Source organism: Hyperolius riggenbachi, chromosome 3 (genome assembly GCF_040937935.1).
Source record: "Hyperolius riggenbachi isolate aHypRig1 chromosome 3, aHypRig1.pri, whole genome shotgun sequence".
Classification (NCBI taxonomy): domain Eukaryota; kingdom Metazoa; phylum Chordata; class Amphibia; order Anura; family Hyperoliidae; genus Hyperolius; species Hyperolius riggenbachi.
In genome coordinates this window covers 59360389-59378515 of record NC_090648.1, presented here as the reverse complement: position 1 = coordinate 59378515, position 18127 = coordinate 59360389, and the positions used below count along the sequence as shown (strand labels likewise).

Genomic DNA, 18127 nt, shown 5'->3' with positions numbered 1-18127 from the left:
AACAATGTTTTTCTAATGCTTTTTTTTGTAATTGTGTATGGGGATATCTAGTGAACATTGTTTTGGAAACAGTGTACATGTCAATTTGATTGCTGCGTACTCCAATTTCCCCAGGAATTGTTCTCTATCTATATACATCCTCCCCTTTTTTATGTAAAAAGTCATGTAGAACAATCTGCTGTATTGCCTCACTTGTACCACATGCTGAATTTTTGTTTTTGGTAACACTATTCTTATTTCAATAATGAGGAAAAAGATGTACAGGTACAGGTACATAATCCATTATCAACTTTTAGTACAAAATAGTACACAACAAGTAGGCTCGAAAAGTAGAGATTCAGGGGACACATGAAATCACAGCCAGAATCTGGGGAAATATGTGGAAAATAAATCAGTGTCCAAGTCCAGGTCTCAGATCAAAGTAAGAGAGGTAATAAAAATAGGGCCTGGTAGTAAAACATAATGCAGAGTTTGACAAAGTTTATGCACCTGAGGATATAAAGGTTAGTGTTGAACAATAGTCCATATGAACTAAAAACAAAAATAAAGAACAACAAGTTAAATAGAAAAGTATGAAATATATCTAATAAGGGGTGGTCACCTGATAGCCGAGCTAACACATTTCCAAAGTAGGGAGGAGAATTTTGTGCTGTGCTATGCAAGTATTTAATATATTCAGATATAAGATACTGTATGTTTTCGTGCAAGAGCAAGAAAATAATAGAAAAAAAAATAAATGAAAAGATGTTGAGGAGAGTGTTTTCCAAGTTTGTGAATTAGTTACTGAACATATTATTGTGTATGCATAGAACACTGAAACTGTCTATTTAATTCCTTTCCTTTTTTTTTGTATAGCGCCTTTCTCCTGTCGGACTCAAAGCGCTTGCGAGGCAGCCACAAGAGCGCACTCAGTAGGCAGTAGCAGTGTTAGGGAGTCTTGCCCAATGAACTCCTTACTGAATAGGTGCTGGCTTACTGAGTAGGAAGAACCAGGATTTGAACCCAGGACTCCTACATCAGAGGCAGAGCCCTTAACCATTACACTATCCAGCCACTGCTGACCTCTGTAATGTGGTTACATTTGTAAGAATCTCTAACTTTGATCAGCTCCTTCCATTTGCCTTTTGTTCCTATTGTGAAATGTTAAGGAAGTTATCACCTTGCTGGGTGGGGTTTTATTTAAATAAAGAGGTGTTGCAACTGCCCTTTAATACAACTGTAAACACACTTTTTGTTGTTAACAATAAACGTTTGTTAACCAATGGAAAACAACCTCATGTTAGTGAATAGAGAAGAAGCGAATATAAGATGGGTCAAGCCTAAGTTGGGTAGCAGAATACCAGAGAATTCCCTGGAATAAAGATTCCTAATACTACATCCTACCAGGTAACTATGACCATTCTGATTTACTCAGAAGATTACAAGATTAGTCTAAATGTATTTTAGTTAAATTTGTATTGTGCTATTTTTCCTTCTTTATTTTGTAGTTGTAAGATTAAATGTTTATATGTTTGATATTAAATAAACCAGTAAGTGTGACTCTTAAAATTGGGTGGTATATATGTGGGTTTTACAGTGTACAAAAGTGCACTTGTTTTAATGAAAACATTAAAACTAGTGTTAGGCCGGGCTATACTTTTTTGTATGTGGTTAAAGTATTAAAATTCTTGTTAACAAGTTCTCTTTCTATCAACTTTGTTTGTTGATTAAAAAAATGTAAATAATGTAGATATATATACTGTATAGTGTATATACTGTATACAGTAAAAAATACTGTTAAAGGGGAAGGCTGAGTGGTCAGAGGGAACAGTACTCAGAGTGATCTGAGGGTAAGTAGTATGAGGAACAGTGGCATGAGGCAGTAACAAAGCACTCTCTGGCAAGGACCTATACAAAGATGCCAACAAGCTTGCTGACTCATAGCACACTATCCTGGCAGTGGGAGAGTGCACTTTGCATATAAGTAAAAGAGGCATGTGTTCATTTTGGTGCTGTTATTGCTGCTGTTTTGAATGTCACTATTATCATCGCTTAAAGTGGACCCAAATTAAAAATACAAGATTTCAGAAATAAAAAAATACAAGATTTCATAAATAAAATCTATTTTCTAAATTATAATAATAAATAGCAGACTTTTTTCAGCTGCATGAAGACACATATAAAATATTTTACATTTATTGGAGGAACTCCTCCCTTCCTTTCATATTGCCGGGACAGAATCCGGCAAACTGGTGGAGTAGATGGTGTCCAGCAGAGGAGGAATTGCTAATGGCTGCCACCTGTATAACCCTAGTTATGAAAAGAGAAGGGTGAAAAGCATGCACTGAAAGGCTCATAGCCTTGAAGGAGTGTTTATTTATCTTTGTATGTGTCAGAGTGGTGCAACTAAATATTTTGAATTAAAACATTTTTTTGGTTTGGGTCCACTTTAATTATTTCTAACACTTCTCATCCTGAGTGGCCGGATAGTGTGCTGGCAAAGGGCACCGCATTTGACATGGGATACCCGAGTTCCAATCCTGGCTAGGGTCAGTACCTATTCAGTAAGGAGTCAAAGGAAAGACTCCCTAACACTTGCAGGATGGTCTCTTGAGCATGCCCCTAGTGGCTGCAGCTCTTGAGATTGTTATTAATGTTAAATTAAGCTTAACCTCCTAACACTGTCAAATCAAGCCCCCTACTACCCTTTCTCATAACGCTAAATCTCCTATAACTAAGTGAGATCCTGTCCACTAACCCTATGCATCAACACTAACTTTCCTGTAACTATGCCTCACCTTAACTTGTTACCCTCTCCTCTAGCACTAACCCTGCTATAAATAAGCCCAACCCTAACCTCTATAATTAACCTCTTCAACTTCATCATAGCCAGTAACATTACACAGCTATACTTATAGCCAATAATGGTACTTGGCTATATCGGCACCAGATATGGAGTCCCCAGTGCTGACTGCTCAACCCCACCACTTGCTATGCCAATAGCTGGAGTTCCGCTGTATAAAAGCCTATCCTCAGTATCAATTTTCATAACTCAGAGCACCACAGCTGCATATTTGCATTGTGCTCTATAACAGCACCTGATTTAACAAAAAAAAAATTGTGCTTGCAAATTAGCGTGACATCTACAGTGGAAAATTAAATTTACAGTGCATTTTACTCTTGGACAAATGTACTTCCTATATGTGTGTATGCAAACATATTTTACATTTTTCAACTAGTGTACAAAAGTCACATAAATCAATATATTGTTGTTGTTGTTGTATAAATAGATTTGTGGTGCATCCAGCAGTGTGTGATATGCTGGAACTTTCCAAATATAACAAGATAATACCAATATAGTCATATAATTTTTGGATTTTGTTTCTTTACGGTGTAGATTATTTTCATCCTGATTGAAAATAATTAAAAATGTGTATTTTATATCTGTTCTGCTGTTGTTGATGAATTGCGTGTCAGGCTACATTATTCCTTTGATGCACAAATTTTAATAGATTATTTTTTTTACTGCATGAAAACAATCCAATTATGAGATAGTATTGTATCTGTTCTTATATTCTGGCCATGAAGACTTCCATTTTTAGCATAAAGGATACCTGATGGTACTGATAAATGAATGGTATAAGTGTGTGGGGGAGGAGCAGTGATGCTTGCCACATCTCCCTTGTGCCAGTGTGTCCTTCCATTGTGTAGTAAATGGCCCTGTTCTGTGTTTGTGGTCAGCACGGTCAGTGCTCTTTGATCTTGGCATTCTACGCTGTACATGCACAGTAGCCTTGTGCCTGCACTTCCCACTTGTCTCGTTTCATGTGCTCATGCAGGGAAGGCAGTTACAAGGCTGCTGGCCTGACATACTGTGCATGTGCAGTATAGTATGTTCGCCTGAAATGGTGCCAAGCAAGCTTACAGACCAAGGCCTTTTACTGCACAATGGAAGGGGACAATGGCACAGGGGAGTTGCTGTAAACTTTTGGACACCTCTCCACACTCAAATATAGCTGTTACAATAATTCTGTAATGACCCAGGTCAGGTATCCTTTAACTATTACAGCTGCAGGGACTTGACTCTCACACCCATGGCTGCTGGTCCTGTAGCCACAGGGTTGTGAGAGTTATGTCCCTTCACTGAGCCAGGTACCCTGCGCAATTGAATGATTGCTGTTACAGTAAGTAATGGCAATCATTCTCTGTAACTGAATGCAAGAAGTACATCCTGCAGTGACGATCGTGCGCATGTGGTTTTATGGCTTCTGGGAATATAGTGTACACTAATATATAATATATTCAATTGCAGGAAAAAAAAAGTATCCCCAGCAGCACATGATGAGTCACAGAGGAGACAAGCCGCATCACTGCTCAGAGTGTGAGAAAAGCTTCAGTTTTCCATCAGAGCTTATTAGACACCAGAGGAGTCACACCGGGGAGAGGCCATTTTTCTGTTCAGAGTGTGAAAAACATTTCTTTCAAAAGTCAAACCTTGAAATACACCAGAGGATCCACACCAGAGAGAAGCCATTTTCTTGTTCTGAATGTCAAAAATGTTTCAGTCAGAAGACACTCCTCATACTTCATCAGAGGATTCATACCGGAGAGAAGCCATTTTCCTGCTCTGAATGTGACAAATCTTTCACTGACAAGTCAATTCTTATAAGGCATCAGTGGATTCATACTGGAGAAAAGCTCTTTTCCTGCTCAGAATGTGACAAATCTTTCTCTAAGAGGTCAACACTTACACAGCATCAGAGGATTCATACTGGAGAGAAGCCTTTTTCCTGCTCTGAATGTCAGAAATGTTTTTGCACTAAAACACCCCTTATACGCCACCAGAGGATTCACACTGGAGAGAAACCATATAAATGTACAGAATGTAATAAATGTTTCTCACAGAATATAGATCTTACTTGGCATCAGAGAACTCACACAGGAGAAAAGCCATTTAGTTGTTTAGAATGTGACAAGAGCTTCTCACGCCAGTCACATCTAAGAAGACATCAGAAGATACATGAGCGAGTGGATGTCAGCCTGTAAGCTGTGTTTTGATGAACATTTTGCTGTAGCATCACAGGATTATGATGTTTGATAAGTAAAAAAAGATTTATTAACATGTGATTTGAGGGTTGATGCATGAAGCTGCAGCAATAATGCTGTATTCAGACAGTTCACAGCAATATTACCGTTACTAACAGCAGCAGGTTACCATGAGTGCACTTATTTGTATGACCTGTGGTACTCAGGTAACACGGGCATTGCTACAGTGACAACATTACTAACGGTTTTTAATGTAGCAACGCAAGCAGTACTCAAGCACCTCAGGTTGTGCTAATAGCAAAGCTCACAGTAACTGACTGCAGCTTCATGCACACAGGACACACAGAATGTACATTGTTGTTGATGACTTATTACGAAAATCACAATGAAGTGAACTGTGCTCAGCTGGTACATGGAAACCTGGCTATTTTTTAAATATATACTTTTACATTATGTGCACAATAGACTGTAATAATAGAAGGATATCCATTTTATCAGTGTGTCATGTAATGTTAGATTTATGATCTGTAACTTCTGTAACTTGCCCTTGCAATCTATTGTTAAATTTGATGGGAAGTGATTCTACATTTTATTATTCCTATATTTGTATGAATGTGTGTTTATTGTTGGTTTAGATAAATTATGTCAATCTGAAGTAAAATAGTCTTTGAGGCCCTGATTGACATACGGTGGTGGGATAGTTAAAGATTTGCATATTTTTTGATTTGTTGTATATCTAGTATATGCTCATTGATGAGGTTGTTATGTGATTTAAGTTTGTTTGAATAAAAACTGTAAATTCTTTAATATTTTCTGTGTTGAAAATATTGTTTGAATTCTATAACATGTATTTTTAGTTTGATTGCCACTGCATCTTCTATTTGATTGCATCTTCTATTGAAAAAAAACAAACAAACTAGGGCTCAGCCAAGTAGGGCTATCTGATTTATTCAATCAGCAGAAAATACAGAAAGACTAGCTCAGTGGCCCAGAGGAAGGGAATAAAGCCCAAAACATTGTGCCAGTCTTCTTATAGCCCACCACCAGGCCCTAGGGTAGGCCACTGCCCATCGGTGACCATTCACATTGCTACCCAAAAAACAAAGATCCCCTACCATGTAGTGAATTGCACAGCAATTCCCCCAGGGCACCTCCCCCACACCTTCACCAAAAAAGGAAAAGCTGCTAAGCAACATTCAAAAGAAAAACAAGGTGTGCACTCAAACCAGGTATCACCTGACTTATATGCTGGCTGCCAAAATGTCTACTGACAAACTATAATGACACAGCAAATGTATATTGCATCTGCTTGCCAAATGATGCTGTACACAAGGTCAGCTCTGCGCCCGTGCTCCCCTCTTGTCATAATCACTGTGTGTCTGGGATGCATCAGCCGGGCGCAGATTGATTATGACAAAAGGGGAGCGTGGGGCGCAGAGCGTGCGGGTGAAAGGGTGTCCTGAACAGCTTCAATACTATGCCGGTCACCGAAGCAGTTACAAGGAATGGAGGGAGACGCAGCCACTAAGGATGTGCGATTAGAGGCCCCACACCTCCCCATACACTAAAAGTGTCTACCACTATCCTTAGCGTAAGCCCCTCCCCCCAAAAAAAAAAATAAGCCCTAGCCCATCCCCCCCCCATAGAATATAAGACAGTGTCTTATATTCGGGGAAGACAGTAGTTTAGGTAGGGAGAAGAATTGTATGCTGTGGTACACAAGTTTTTCTTATATATTTAGATAATAAATATGTTTTAGTGTCAGAGCTGGAAAATAATAGAAAAAAATTGAATTAGAATAAAGGTTCTCTTTAATGATACATATATGTGTGTGTAGGATTTCAAAAAAAATATTGTCGGGAGATTGCTTTCCAAAATTGTTAATTAGGTACTGAATATATTATTCTGTATGCAGAGAACACTGAAACTGTCCATCCTCTGCTGACCTCTGTATTGTGGTTACATTGGTTGGTATGTTATTGAAGGATGTCCAACCTTGATCAGTTCCTTCCATTTGCCTTTTGTTCATATTGTGGGGTGTTAATTAAGTTATCACCTTGCTTGTGGGGGTTAGTTTAGATAAAGAGGTTTGAAAACTGTCCTTTACTACTTCTGTAAATACACCTTTTGATGGTAACAATAAACCCTTTTTAACCATGGAAAAAAAACTTCATGCTTGTGAATGGAGGAGAAGCAAATATAAGATGGGTCAGACCTAAGTCAGTTAGAGAAGTAACTTTAAAGATTAAACAATAAAGATTCCTAATACTACATCCTAACAGGGAATTATGACATTTCTGGTTTCCTGAGCTGCAATGTTAATCTAATTGCATTGTAGTTAGAATTGTATTGTGCTATTTAGCTTTCTCTTTTTTGTATTTTCAAGATCAATTATGTTAATATGTTTGACATTACATAAACCAGTGATTTGTAAGTGTGACTCTTATAGCTGAGTGACACATGTGTGAGCTTTATATGGTACAAAAGCGTACCTGTTAGAGGGAAAAGATTAATCTCTTGAGGACCACGGTGTTAAATTTTTATTGAAATACGCCACTACAGCTTTAAGGCCTCGCTGCAGGGCTGTACAACTAAGCACATATGTGATTCTCTCCCCCCCCCTCTTTTCCCCCCACCAACAGAGCTTTCTGTTGGTTGGGTCTGATCGCTCCCCCAATGTTTATATTTTTTATAAATATTTTTCTTCTTTTTTTTTTTATAAAAAAGTGTATTTTTTAATTATTTTTCCCTCCCTCCCTTTGTCAGCCTATCACAGCGATCGGCTAAGATAGGCTTCAGCTTGTTTGTGTATCTCTCCAGCAGCCTCCAGTTCCACAGAACACATTTTTATTGTCTATCTTTTTAAGCATACTAGGACACACTTTTTTTTAGTTTCTTCCCAATAAATAATATTGTACTAAAATAACCTGAAAAGAATTTTAAATTAAATGCAATTTCTTGATTTATTTTAAAGTAAACTGACCAGTAGTCTATATAACAATGTTATTTCTCAAACTTGTATAGAATAAAAAAAGACTCAAATGTAAGAATAAAGGTGACCATACACTTATAGATTTGCAGCAGATTCGTCCATCAGATAGATTTCTGTCAGATGCCTGTCAAGTCAAATCTTATAGGAATCTATCTGATGTGTGCCACACACTTGGAACAGATTTCTAATAGATTTCAGGTTGAAAACTATCGGAAATCTATTAAAAATCGATCTAAATGCATTATTGGACCATTCGATCCGATGCCACTCTATGGGCCATCGATCTGGTGCCAGCACAAATCGACCTAGATTTTCCATCCAGTCAGATAGATCAAATCAATCAAAATCAATCAAAATCTGCTGCAAATCTATCGATAGATATGATAGAATCGGTTTCTGATTGATTAATCGATTCCATTGAGTTGATCTATTGATCGATGGCTGAAATTGACTAGTATATGGGCCCCTTAAAGGTAAAAAGGATTGCAACACTGTGTAGGTAGTCATGAGCACATACCAGCTGTTCTTCCACCCCCCTCTGTCTGCCGCCATTCTCATTGGATCCCTCCCGGTGTGCGGCGACTTTCCTGAACTTTGCCCCGGACATACTGCACCCTGTGTGCGCAGTATGTCCTTCCCCATTCACTTCTAGCCAGTGCATAGTGCGAGGCTCAGAAGCACGCTGTCCCCTCTGTGGTGCGTGTGCGCTCCATGATTAGCGATGCTAATGTGATGCTCGGTGGGCAGCACAGAGGGGACAGCGTGCTTCTGAGCCACGCACTATGCACTGGCCAGAAGTGAAGGGGGGGAGGACATACTGCGCACACAGGGTGCAGTATGTCCGGGGCAAAGTTCAGGAAAGTCACCGCACACCGGGAGGGATACAATGAGAATGGTGGCGGAGGGGGGGTGGAAGAACAGCTGGTATGTGCTCATGACTACCTACACAGTGCTGCAATCATTTTTACCACAACCCTTTATCAACAACCTAGAGGACAGAGGACAACCTGCATGGATTAGCCAGGCAATACAAATAGCATTTTATTATTACCAACAGATGCAGCTGTGTCCAACTCAGTCTAGTTCAAGTGATTCATTGTGACATCAGCAGGAATGCTCTTCTAAAATTAAGTTGAATAAATTACAGTGGCTAATTTTTTTCATTTCATTGTAAAAGTTTGTTTTAATTAAAAAAAAAAAGTTTCATTAAATAGAAAAGTATGAAGTATATCAAATAAGGGGCGATCACCTGATAGCAGAGCTAACACGTTTCCATAGCAGGAAGGAGAATTTTGTGCTGTGGTATACAAGTATTTAATATATTCAGATATTAAATACTCTATCTTTTAGTGTCAGACCGAGGAAATAATAGAACAAATAAATGAACAGCTTTCCATGTTTGTGACTGAAGTACTGAACATATTATTATGTATGCATAGAACACTGAAACTGTCCATCCTCTGCTGGCCTCTGTATTGTGGTTACATCTATTGTTATGTTATTGAAGAAGCTCCAACTTTGATCAGCTCCTTCCATTTGCCTTTTGTTCCTATTGTGAAATGTTAATGAAGTTATCACCTTGCTGGGTGGGAAGTTACTTAAATAAAGAGGTGTTGAAACTGCCCTTTACTACTGTAAACACACTTTTTGTTGCTAACAATAAACCTTTACTAACCAATGGAAAACCACCTCATGCTAGTGAATGGAGGGGAAGGGAATATAAGATGGGTCAGGCCTAAGTCAGGTAGCAGAATACCAGAGACTTCCCAGTAATAAGAAGTTCCAATACTACATCCTGCCAGGTAACTATGGCCATTCTGATTTACTCAGATTCAATATTAGTCTAAATACATTGTCGTTAGATTTGTATTGTGTTATTTTCCTTTCTTTAGTTTGCATTTTTGAGATTTGGTTTGGTATTAAATAAACCAGTAAGTGTGACTTATATAACTGGGTGACACGTGTGGGTTTTATACTGTTAAAAAGTGCACCTGTTCTAAGGAAAACATTAAAACTAGTGTTAGGCCCAGGCTATGCTTTTTCATATGTGGTTAAGATATTTAACTTCTTGTTAACAGTAGCTGTTTAAGTCAATTTTGTTTGTTATTTAAAAAATCAAGTACAAATATTATTATTTTACATAGAGTCTGAAAAAATCCCACATGCAAAAGAGAATTTGATAACCAATTCGGAATGATAAAAGGGATGTACAATGTATCACACTTCAGTAACCAGTCATGAGGCGATATGTAGGTCAGTTATAAAAAAAAGTAATAATATAACATTGTAAAAGAGAGATATAACAATCTCAAATTTTGGAGGGCAATAGTCAATTAAGAGCTACTGACTGGCAAGGGATAACAGAGAAGGGGAGGGCTGACAATGAGTGGACACAGTACTCAGAGTCATCAGAGGGTAAGTGGTATGAGGAATAGTGGCATGAGCCAGTGAAAAATAAAGCCCTTCCTGGCAAGGACTAATACAAAGTTGCCAACAAGCCTGCTTCCTCATGGCACACTATTCTGGCAGCTGGAGAGTGCACTTTGCATTAGTAAAAGAGGCATGTGTTCATTTTGGTGCTGTTATTGCTGCTGTTATGAATATTGTTCACATATTCTAATAACAGGCAGCTTAGCATCAGTAATTTGAATGTCACTATTATCATTATTTAGCTATCACTAACACTTCTAATGTTAAATTAAGTTTAACCACCCTGGCGTTCTCTTAAATGCGCAAGGGTGGATGCACAGCACAATTTTATTTTCTATCATGTAGCTAGCCTAGCGCTAGCTACATGATTCCCCACTCCCTGCGGCATCCGCCCAGCCCCTCCGATCGCTGCCGGTGCGTCTTCCCATAAGTAAATCCCGTTCTGAACAGGATTTCCTTTGGGGCTTCCCCAGTTGCCATGGCAATGATCGTGATGACCTCATCGACCTCGTGACGTCATCAGGAATCCCGATCCACCCCTCAGCGCTGACAGGCACTGATTGGCCAGGCGGCGCACAGGGTCTCGGGGGGGGGGGCCTCTAAAGCAGCGTGTAGTGCGTATCGGCGGCAAGCAGCAGTGATCAAGTTAGACACGCAGCTAGCAAAGTGCTAGTGCGTGTATTAAAAAAAATTATCAAAATCGGCCCAGGGGGGCCTGAGCGGCGCCCTCTGGCAGTAATGGACGAGCTGAGCTCGTCATTACCGCCAAGGAGGTTAACCTCCTAACATTATCAAATCAAGCCTCATACTACCCTATTTCATAACACTAACTCTCCTATGTTTGAGCCAGACCCTAACTTAGCCCTATGCTTAAACACTAACCCTCCAATAACTATGCCTCATCTGAACTTTGTACCTCATCTCCTAGCACTAACCCTGCTATAATTAAGCACACAACTAGCCTCTATAGTTCACCTTTTCAGCTCTGTCATAGTCAGTTATGTTACTCAGCTATACTTATAGTCGATAATGGTTCTCAGCTATATCAGCTGAGCGCCCAATCCGGAGTCCCCAATGCTGACTGCCCACCCCACCACTTGCTATGTCAATAGCTGAAGTTCAGCGATATAATGGTCGAACCTCAGTATCAAATTGAATTAATCAATGCACCATAGCTGCAAATTTACATTGTGTTTTATAACAGCACCTGATTTAACAAACAAATTGTACATGGAAATGAATTGACTTGGTGCACTTCTTTTCAGGGAGTGCTTTTCATTATTAAGATAATCATGAGAACACCCCAGAAGGAAACAAACAAAACAATTAACCTGTTGGTGAGGTGTTCAGAGCTGTTAGTTATTAATACCTGCTGTAAGTGACATCTACATAGGAAAAATACATTGACAGTGCAGTTTACTCTTGGACAAATGTACCTCCATTATGTGTGTATGCAAACATAATTTTACATGTTCCTGTTTTCTTTCAACTAGTTTACAACAGTCACATAAATTAATGTTGTTGTTTTTTTGGTGTATAAATAGATTTGTGGTGAACCCAGTAATGTGTGATATGTTGGAACTTTCCAAATATACCATGACAACCATGACAATAATACCAATATATTCATAATCTTTTTGTTTTCTATAATGTTAGAATGTTTTTTGTCCTGAAAGAAATTAAAAATGTGTCTTTTATATCTGTTCTCCCATTTTCATTCATCTCATCTCAATTATTCCTATTCCAATTTATTCAATTATTTCATCTAAATTATTCCTCTAGTGCACAAATAATAAAAGTTTGTTTGTTTTTTTACTCCATGAAAACAATCCAAATATGAAATAATACTGTATCTGTTCTTATATTCTGATCATGCAAAGATTTTAACACAAAGGATACCTGATGGTAGAGATAAATGAATGTTATAAGGGTGTGGGGGGAGGTGCAGAGATGCTTGCCACACCTCCCATGTACCAGCATCCCCTCCCATTGAGCAGTAAAATACCCTGTTGTGTAACCATGGTCAGCGCAGTCAGTGTTCTTTGATCCAGACATACTACACCGTGCATGCACAATAGCCTTGTTAATGTGCTCCCCGCTTTTCTCCTTCCATGTGCGCATGCAGGGAGTGCAGTTACAAGGCTGCCAACTTGACATACTGTGCATGCACAGCATAGTATGCCCGCTTTAAAGGGCACCAAGCTAACTTATGGAACAAGGTCTTTTACTACACAATAGAATGTTTTTGATCAATGACACATTCATTGAAGTATGCCAGAGTTAAAAATCTATGAACTATTGACCCTTTTTATCTCTTTCCTGCTCTCTGAAGATTTTTTTTTTGCTAGGGAAGTGTTTTATAGTTGTCATTTCTTATTAGTGAGGGTCACACTGTAGTCTGACTCAGTCCTGACCTAGACAGGAAGTGCCACTTACATACCTGATGTTTAACTCTTTCAGGCAGAGAAAGAAAAAAAGGATCAAATCATAGTTATTTGTGTGCTAGGCATTGTACATACACATGTCTATCTCATCATGTCACATATCACCTCGAGTATCCTTTAAGCGCTAACAATAACATATAATATCTTCAATTGCAGGAGCAAAACGGTATCTCCAGCAGCCAATGATGAGTCACAGAGGAGACAAGCCGCATCACTGCTCAGAGTGTGAGAAAAGCTTCACTCGTCCATCACATCTTATTAGACACCAGAGGAGACACACTGGGGAGAAGCCATTTTCTTGTTCTGAATGTCAGAAATGTTTCAGTCAGAAAGTACAACTTATGACTCATCAGAGGATTCATACTGGAGAGAAGCCTTTTTCCTGCTTAGAATGTGACAAATCTTTCACTGACAAGTCACACCTTATAAGGCATCAGAGGATTCATACTGGAGAGAAGCCTTTTTCCTGCTCAGAATGTGACAAATCTTTCACTGACAAGTCACACCTTATAAGGCATCAGATGATTCATACTGGAGAGAAGCCTTTTTCCTGCTCAAAATGTGACAAATTGTTCGCTGACAAGTCATCCCTTATAAATCATGAGAGGATTCATATTGGAGAGAAGCCTTTTTCCTGCTCAGAATGTGACAAATCTTTCACTGACAAGTCAAACCTTATAAGGCATCAGATGATTCATACTAGAGAGAAGCCTTTTTCTTGCTCTGAATGTCAGAAATGTTTTGCCAGAAAATCATTTCTTAATTCTCACCAACTCAGTCATACAGGAGAAAAAACATTTAAATGTACAGAATGTGATAAATGTTTTTTACTTAAGGGAAATCTTACTGTGCATCAGAGAACTCACACAGGAGAAAAGCCATTTAGTTGCTCAGAATGTGACAAGAGCTTCTCACAACAGTCACATCTGAGAAGTCATCAGAAGATACATGAGCGAGTGGATGTGAGCCTGTAAGTTGTGTTTTAATGAACATTTTGCTGTAGCATGACAGGATTGTGATGTTTGATAAGTAGAAAAGATTCATTCACATATGTGATTTGGGTGTTGATGCACAAAGCTGCAGTAATATTGCTGTACACAGATAGTGCACAGCAATATTACCGTTACTACCGGCAACAGGTTACCGTGGCTCCATTATCAGTATGACCTGTGGTGCTTGAGTAACATGAGCATTGCTATGGTAACAACATTACTAACGCTTGTTATCATCACATCCCCCTCAGGACTCAAGCAGCACAGGTTGCGCTAAAAGCAAAACTTGCAGTAACTTGCTTCCGGTAGTAATGGTAATATTGCCATGCACTGTCTGCTTACAGCAATATTACTGCAGATTCATGCACCACTTAGAAGCTTAATCCACCATCAGAGATCACAGGACAGACAGAAAGTATCTTGTTTTTGGTGACGTATTTAGACATTTATCACAAATGAAGTGATCTGTGATCAGCTGGTTCCTTAAAAGCTGGCCATTTTTTAAATTATATATTTACATTAAGTATAGAATGGACTGTAATAATAGGATACCCATTTAATCAGTGTGTTATGGACTGTTAGGTTTATAATCTGTAACTTGCCCTTGCAATCTATTGCTAATTTTGATGGGAAGTGATTCTACATTTTTTTATTCCTATATTTGCATTATCATTGGGGTTTAGATAAATTATGTCAATCTGAAGTTAAATAGTCTTTGAGGCCCTGGTTGACTATCGGTGGTGGGATAGTTGAAGTTCTGCATATGTTTTGATTTGTTGTATATGTATTACAGTGTATATGGTCATTGATGAAGGAGGTTATGTGATTTAAGTTTGTTTTAATAAAGACTGTAAATTCTTTAATATGTTTTCTGTGTTTGATATATTGTTTGAATTGTTATTCTATAATATGTATCTTTAGTTTGATTGCCACTGTACCTTCTATTGAAAAAAATATCAAACTAGGGCTCGGCCAACTTGGGTTATCTGATTTTTTCAATCAGCAGAACATACAGAAAGAGCTCAGAGGAAGGGAATAAAGCCCAAAACATTGTGCTGGTCTTCTTATAGCCCACCACCAGGCCCTAGGGTAGGCCACTGCCCATCGGTGAACATCCACATTGCCCGCCCCCAAAAGGAAAGATCCCTTACCATGTAGCGAATTGCACAGCAATTCCCCCAGGGCAGGAGGAAACACCTACACCTCCCCCCACATCACCACCACAAAAAGGAAAAGCTTCTAAGCAACGTTCAAAAGAAAAACGAGGTGTGCGCTCAAACCAGGTATCACCTGACTTATATGCTGGCTGCCAAAATGTCTACTGACAAACTATAATGACACAGCAAATGTATATTGCATCTGCTTGCCAAATGATGCTGTACACAAGGTCAGCTCTGCGCCCGCGCTCCCCTCTTGTCATAATCACTGTGCGTCTGGGATGCATCAGCCTGGCACAGATTGATTATGACAAAAGGGGAGCGCGGGGCGCAGAGCTTACCTTGTGTACAGCATCAGCGTGCGGGTGAAAGGGTGTCCTGAACAGCTTCAATACTATGCCGGTCATCAGAGATGTTACAAGGAATCGAGGGAGATGCAGCCACAACAGATGTGCGATTAGAGACCCCACACCTCCCCATACACTAAAAGTGTCTACCACTATCCTTAGCGTAAACCCTTCCCCCCCCCCAAAAAAAAAAAGCCCTAGCACATACCCCCTCCCCCCCTATAGAATATAAGACAGTGTCTTATATTTGGGGAAGACAGTAGTTTGAAAAAAAAATGTATTTAAAAAAGTCTAATGTTTTTGAAAATGTTGAAATATTGCTAGTGAGCGGAGGTCACCTGATAGCACAGCTAACAAGTTCCTTAAGTAGGGAGGAGAATTTTATGCTGTGGTAAATTAAACAACAAAGATGAATCCTACAAGGACCGCACCACACAAAAATGAATCAATAATGAATGAGCTTTATTGTCTAATAATTACACAAGAAAAAATATATATAAAAACAATTAAAACCATGAATCCCAGGTTGACACAATGAATAATTAATAAAGCCAATGGGTGGAGTATAGAATGATAATTGATATCAATATTTAATAAATAAAGCCCATCCCTTGACTCAAACCACAATATTCATCAGTAAAAACATAGATGAGAAAGTGACAAGTGCAAAGTGCATAGAAGCCACTCCTAGAAGAGAGAAAACAGGAATGGTACCAAAGTGCTAGATGTGTGTATGAAAATAGCAGCGCTGAGGAGAGTGTAATACACCCATACCAAGTATTCAAGTATGCAGGATGAAACGGAAAATAAAAGTGTACGTGGTCCGTAGGACCAAACAATAAAGTGCACATGTTTTTACTGATGAATATTGTGGTTTGAGTGAAGGGTTGGGCTTTATTTATTAAATATTGATATCAATAATCATTCTATACTCCAGCCATTGGCTTTATTAATTATTCATTGTGTCAACCTGGGATTCATGGTTTTAATTGTTTTTATATATATTTTTTCTTGTGTAATTATTAGACAATAAAGCTCATTCATTATTGATTCATTTTTGTGTGGTGCGGTCCTTGTAGGATTCATCTTTGTTGTTTAATTTATGTATTGTTCTGAATCCTTTTCTGCACACACTATAGCTGATTCTTTGCATATTAATGAGCTAGTTTATTTATATGTACTGGTGCTGCCCATTTGTTTGTGTTACAGAGTTTTTATGCTGTGGTACACAAGTTTTTCTTATATATTTAGATAATAAATATGTTTAAGTGTCAATGCTGGAAAATAATAGAAAAAAATGAATTAGAATAAAGGTTCCCTTTAATGATATATATATGTGTGTGTAAGATTTCTAAAAAAAAGATTGTGAGGAGATTGCTTTCCAAAATTGTTAATTAGGTACTGAATATATTATTCTGTATGAAATAACACTGAAACTGTCCATCCTCTGCTGACCTCTGTATTGTGGTTACATTGGTTGGTATGTTATTGAAGGATCTCCAACCTTGATCAGTTCCTTCCATTTGCCTTTTGTTCATATTGTGGGATCAAGTCAGTCAGTTAGAGAACTAACTGTGAAGATTAAATAATAAAGATTCATAATACTACATCCTACCAGGTAATTATGACATTTCTGGTTTCCTGAGCTGCAATACTAGTTTAATTAGTAGTTAGTATTGTATTGTGCTATTTAGCTTTCTTTTGTTTGTATTTTCAAGATAAATTATGTTAATATGTTTGACATTACATAAACCAGTGATTTGTAAGTGGGACTCTTATAGCTGAGTGACACATGTGTGAGCTTTATATGGTACAAAAGTGTACCTGTTAGAGGGAAAAGAGTAACCTCTTGAGGACAACGGTGTTAAATCCCCTTAGTGACCAGGCCTTTTTTATTGAAATAGGCCGCTACAGCTTTAAGGCCTTGCTGCAAGGCCGTACAACTCAGCACACAAGTGATAACCCCCCCTTTTCTCCCCACCAAAAGAGCTTTCTGTTGGCTGGGTCTGATCCATCCCCCAATGTTTATATTTTTTATAAATTTTTTTCTTCTTTTTTATTTAATAAAAAAGTTTATTTTTTAATTATTTTTCCCTCCCTCCCCTTGTCAGCCTATCACAGCGATCGGCTAAGATAGGCTTCAGCTTGTTTGTGTATCTCTCCAGCAGCCTCCAGTTTCACAGAGCACATTTTTATTGTCTATCTCTTTAAGCATACTAAAGGTCCGTACACACGCCGGACTGCAGGCAACGACAGGTCCGTCGTCACCTCCCGCTGGGTGGGCGTTCCAGCGACAGTCCGGCATGTGTACAGTCTGTCTGCAGACTGATATGGCTGTTTCTGAGCGATCCGCCCGGCGGATCGCACAGAAACAGCCGTATCAGTCCGCCGACAGACTGTACACACGCCGGACTGTCTGCTGAAAACCCGCCCAGCGGGAGGTGACGACAGACCCGTCGTTGCCTGCAGTCCGGCGTGTGTACGGACCTTAAGACACACTTTTCTTAGTTTCTTCCCAATAAATAATATTGTACTAAAATAACCTGAAAAGAATTTTAAATTAAATGCAATTTCTTGATTTATTTTAAAGTAAGCTGACCAGTAGTCTATATAACAATGTTATTTCTCAAACTTGTATAGAATAAAAAAATACTCAAATGCAAGAATAAAGGTGGCCATACACTTATAGACTTGCAGCAGATTCGTCTATCAGAGAGATTTCTGTCAGATGCCTGTCAAG

The 18127-nt window shown here is 38.7% G+C and overlaps 2 protein-coding genes across 2 annotated transcripts; both read left to right on the top strand.

Moving 5' to 3' along the window:
• Positions 1-4320: 4320 nt before the first annotated feature.
• On the top strand, positions 4321-5025 carry LOC137562136 (oocyte zinc finger protein XlCOF6.1-like). The gene has a single exon (XM_068273467.1). The coding sequence runs from the start codon at positions 4321-4323 to the stop codon at positions 5023-5025; it is 705 nt and encodes a 234-aa protein (XP_068129568.1).
• Positions 5026-13076: 8051 nt separating this feature from the next.
• LOC137562134 (zinc finger protein 300-like) lies at positions 13077-13865 on the top strand. Its single transcript, XM_068273466.1, has one exon. The coding sequence runs from the start codon at positions 13077-13079 to the stop codon at positions 13863-13865; it is 789 nt and encodes a 262-aa protein (XP_068129567.1).
• The last annotated feature ends 4262 nt before the right edge of the window (positions 13866-18127 follow it).

Coding starts and splice junctions, on each gene's coding strand:
- LOC137562136 (XM_068273467.1), top strand. CDS start 4,321: ATGAGTCACAGAGGAGACAAGCCGCATCACTGCTCAGAGTGTGAGAAA.
- LOC137562134 (XM_068273466.1), top strand. CDS start 13,077: ATGAGTCACAGAGGAGACAAGCCGCATCACTGCTCAGAGTGTGAGAAA.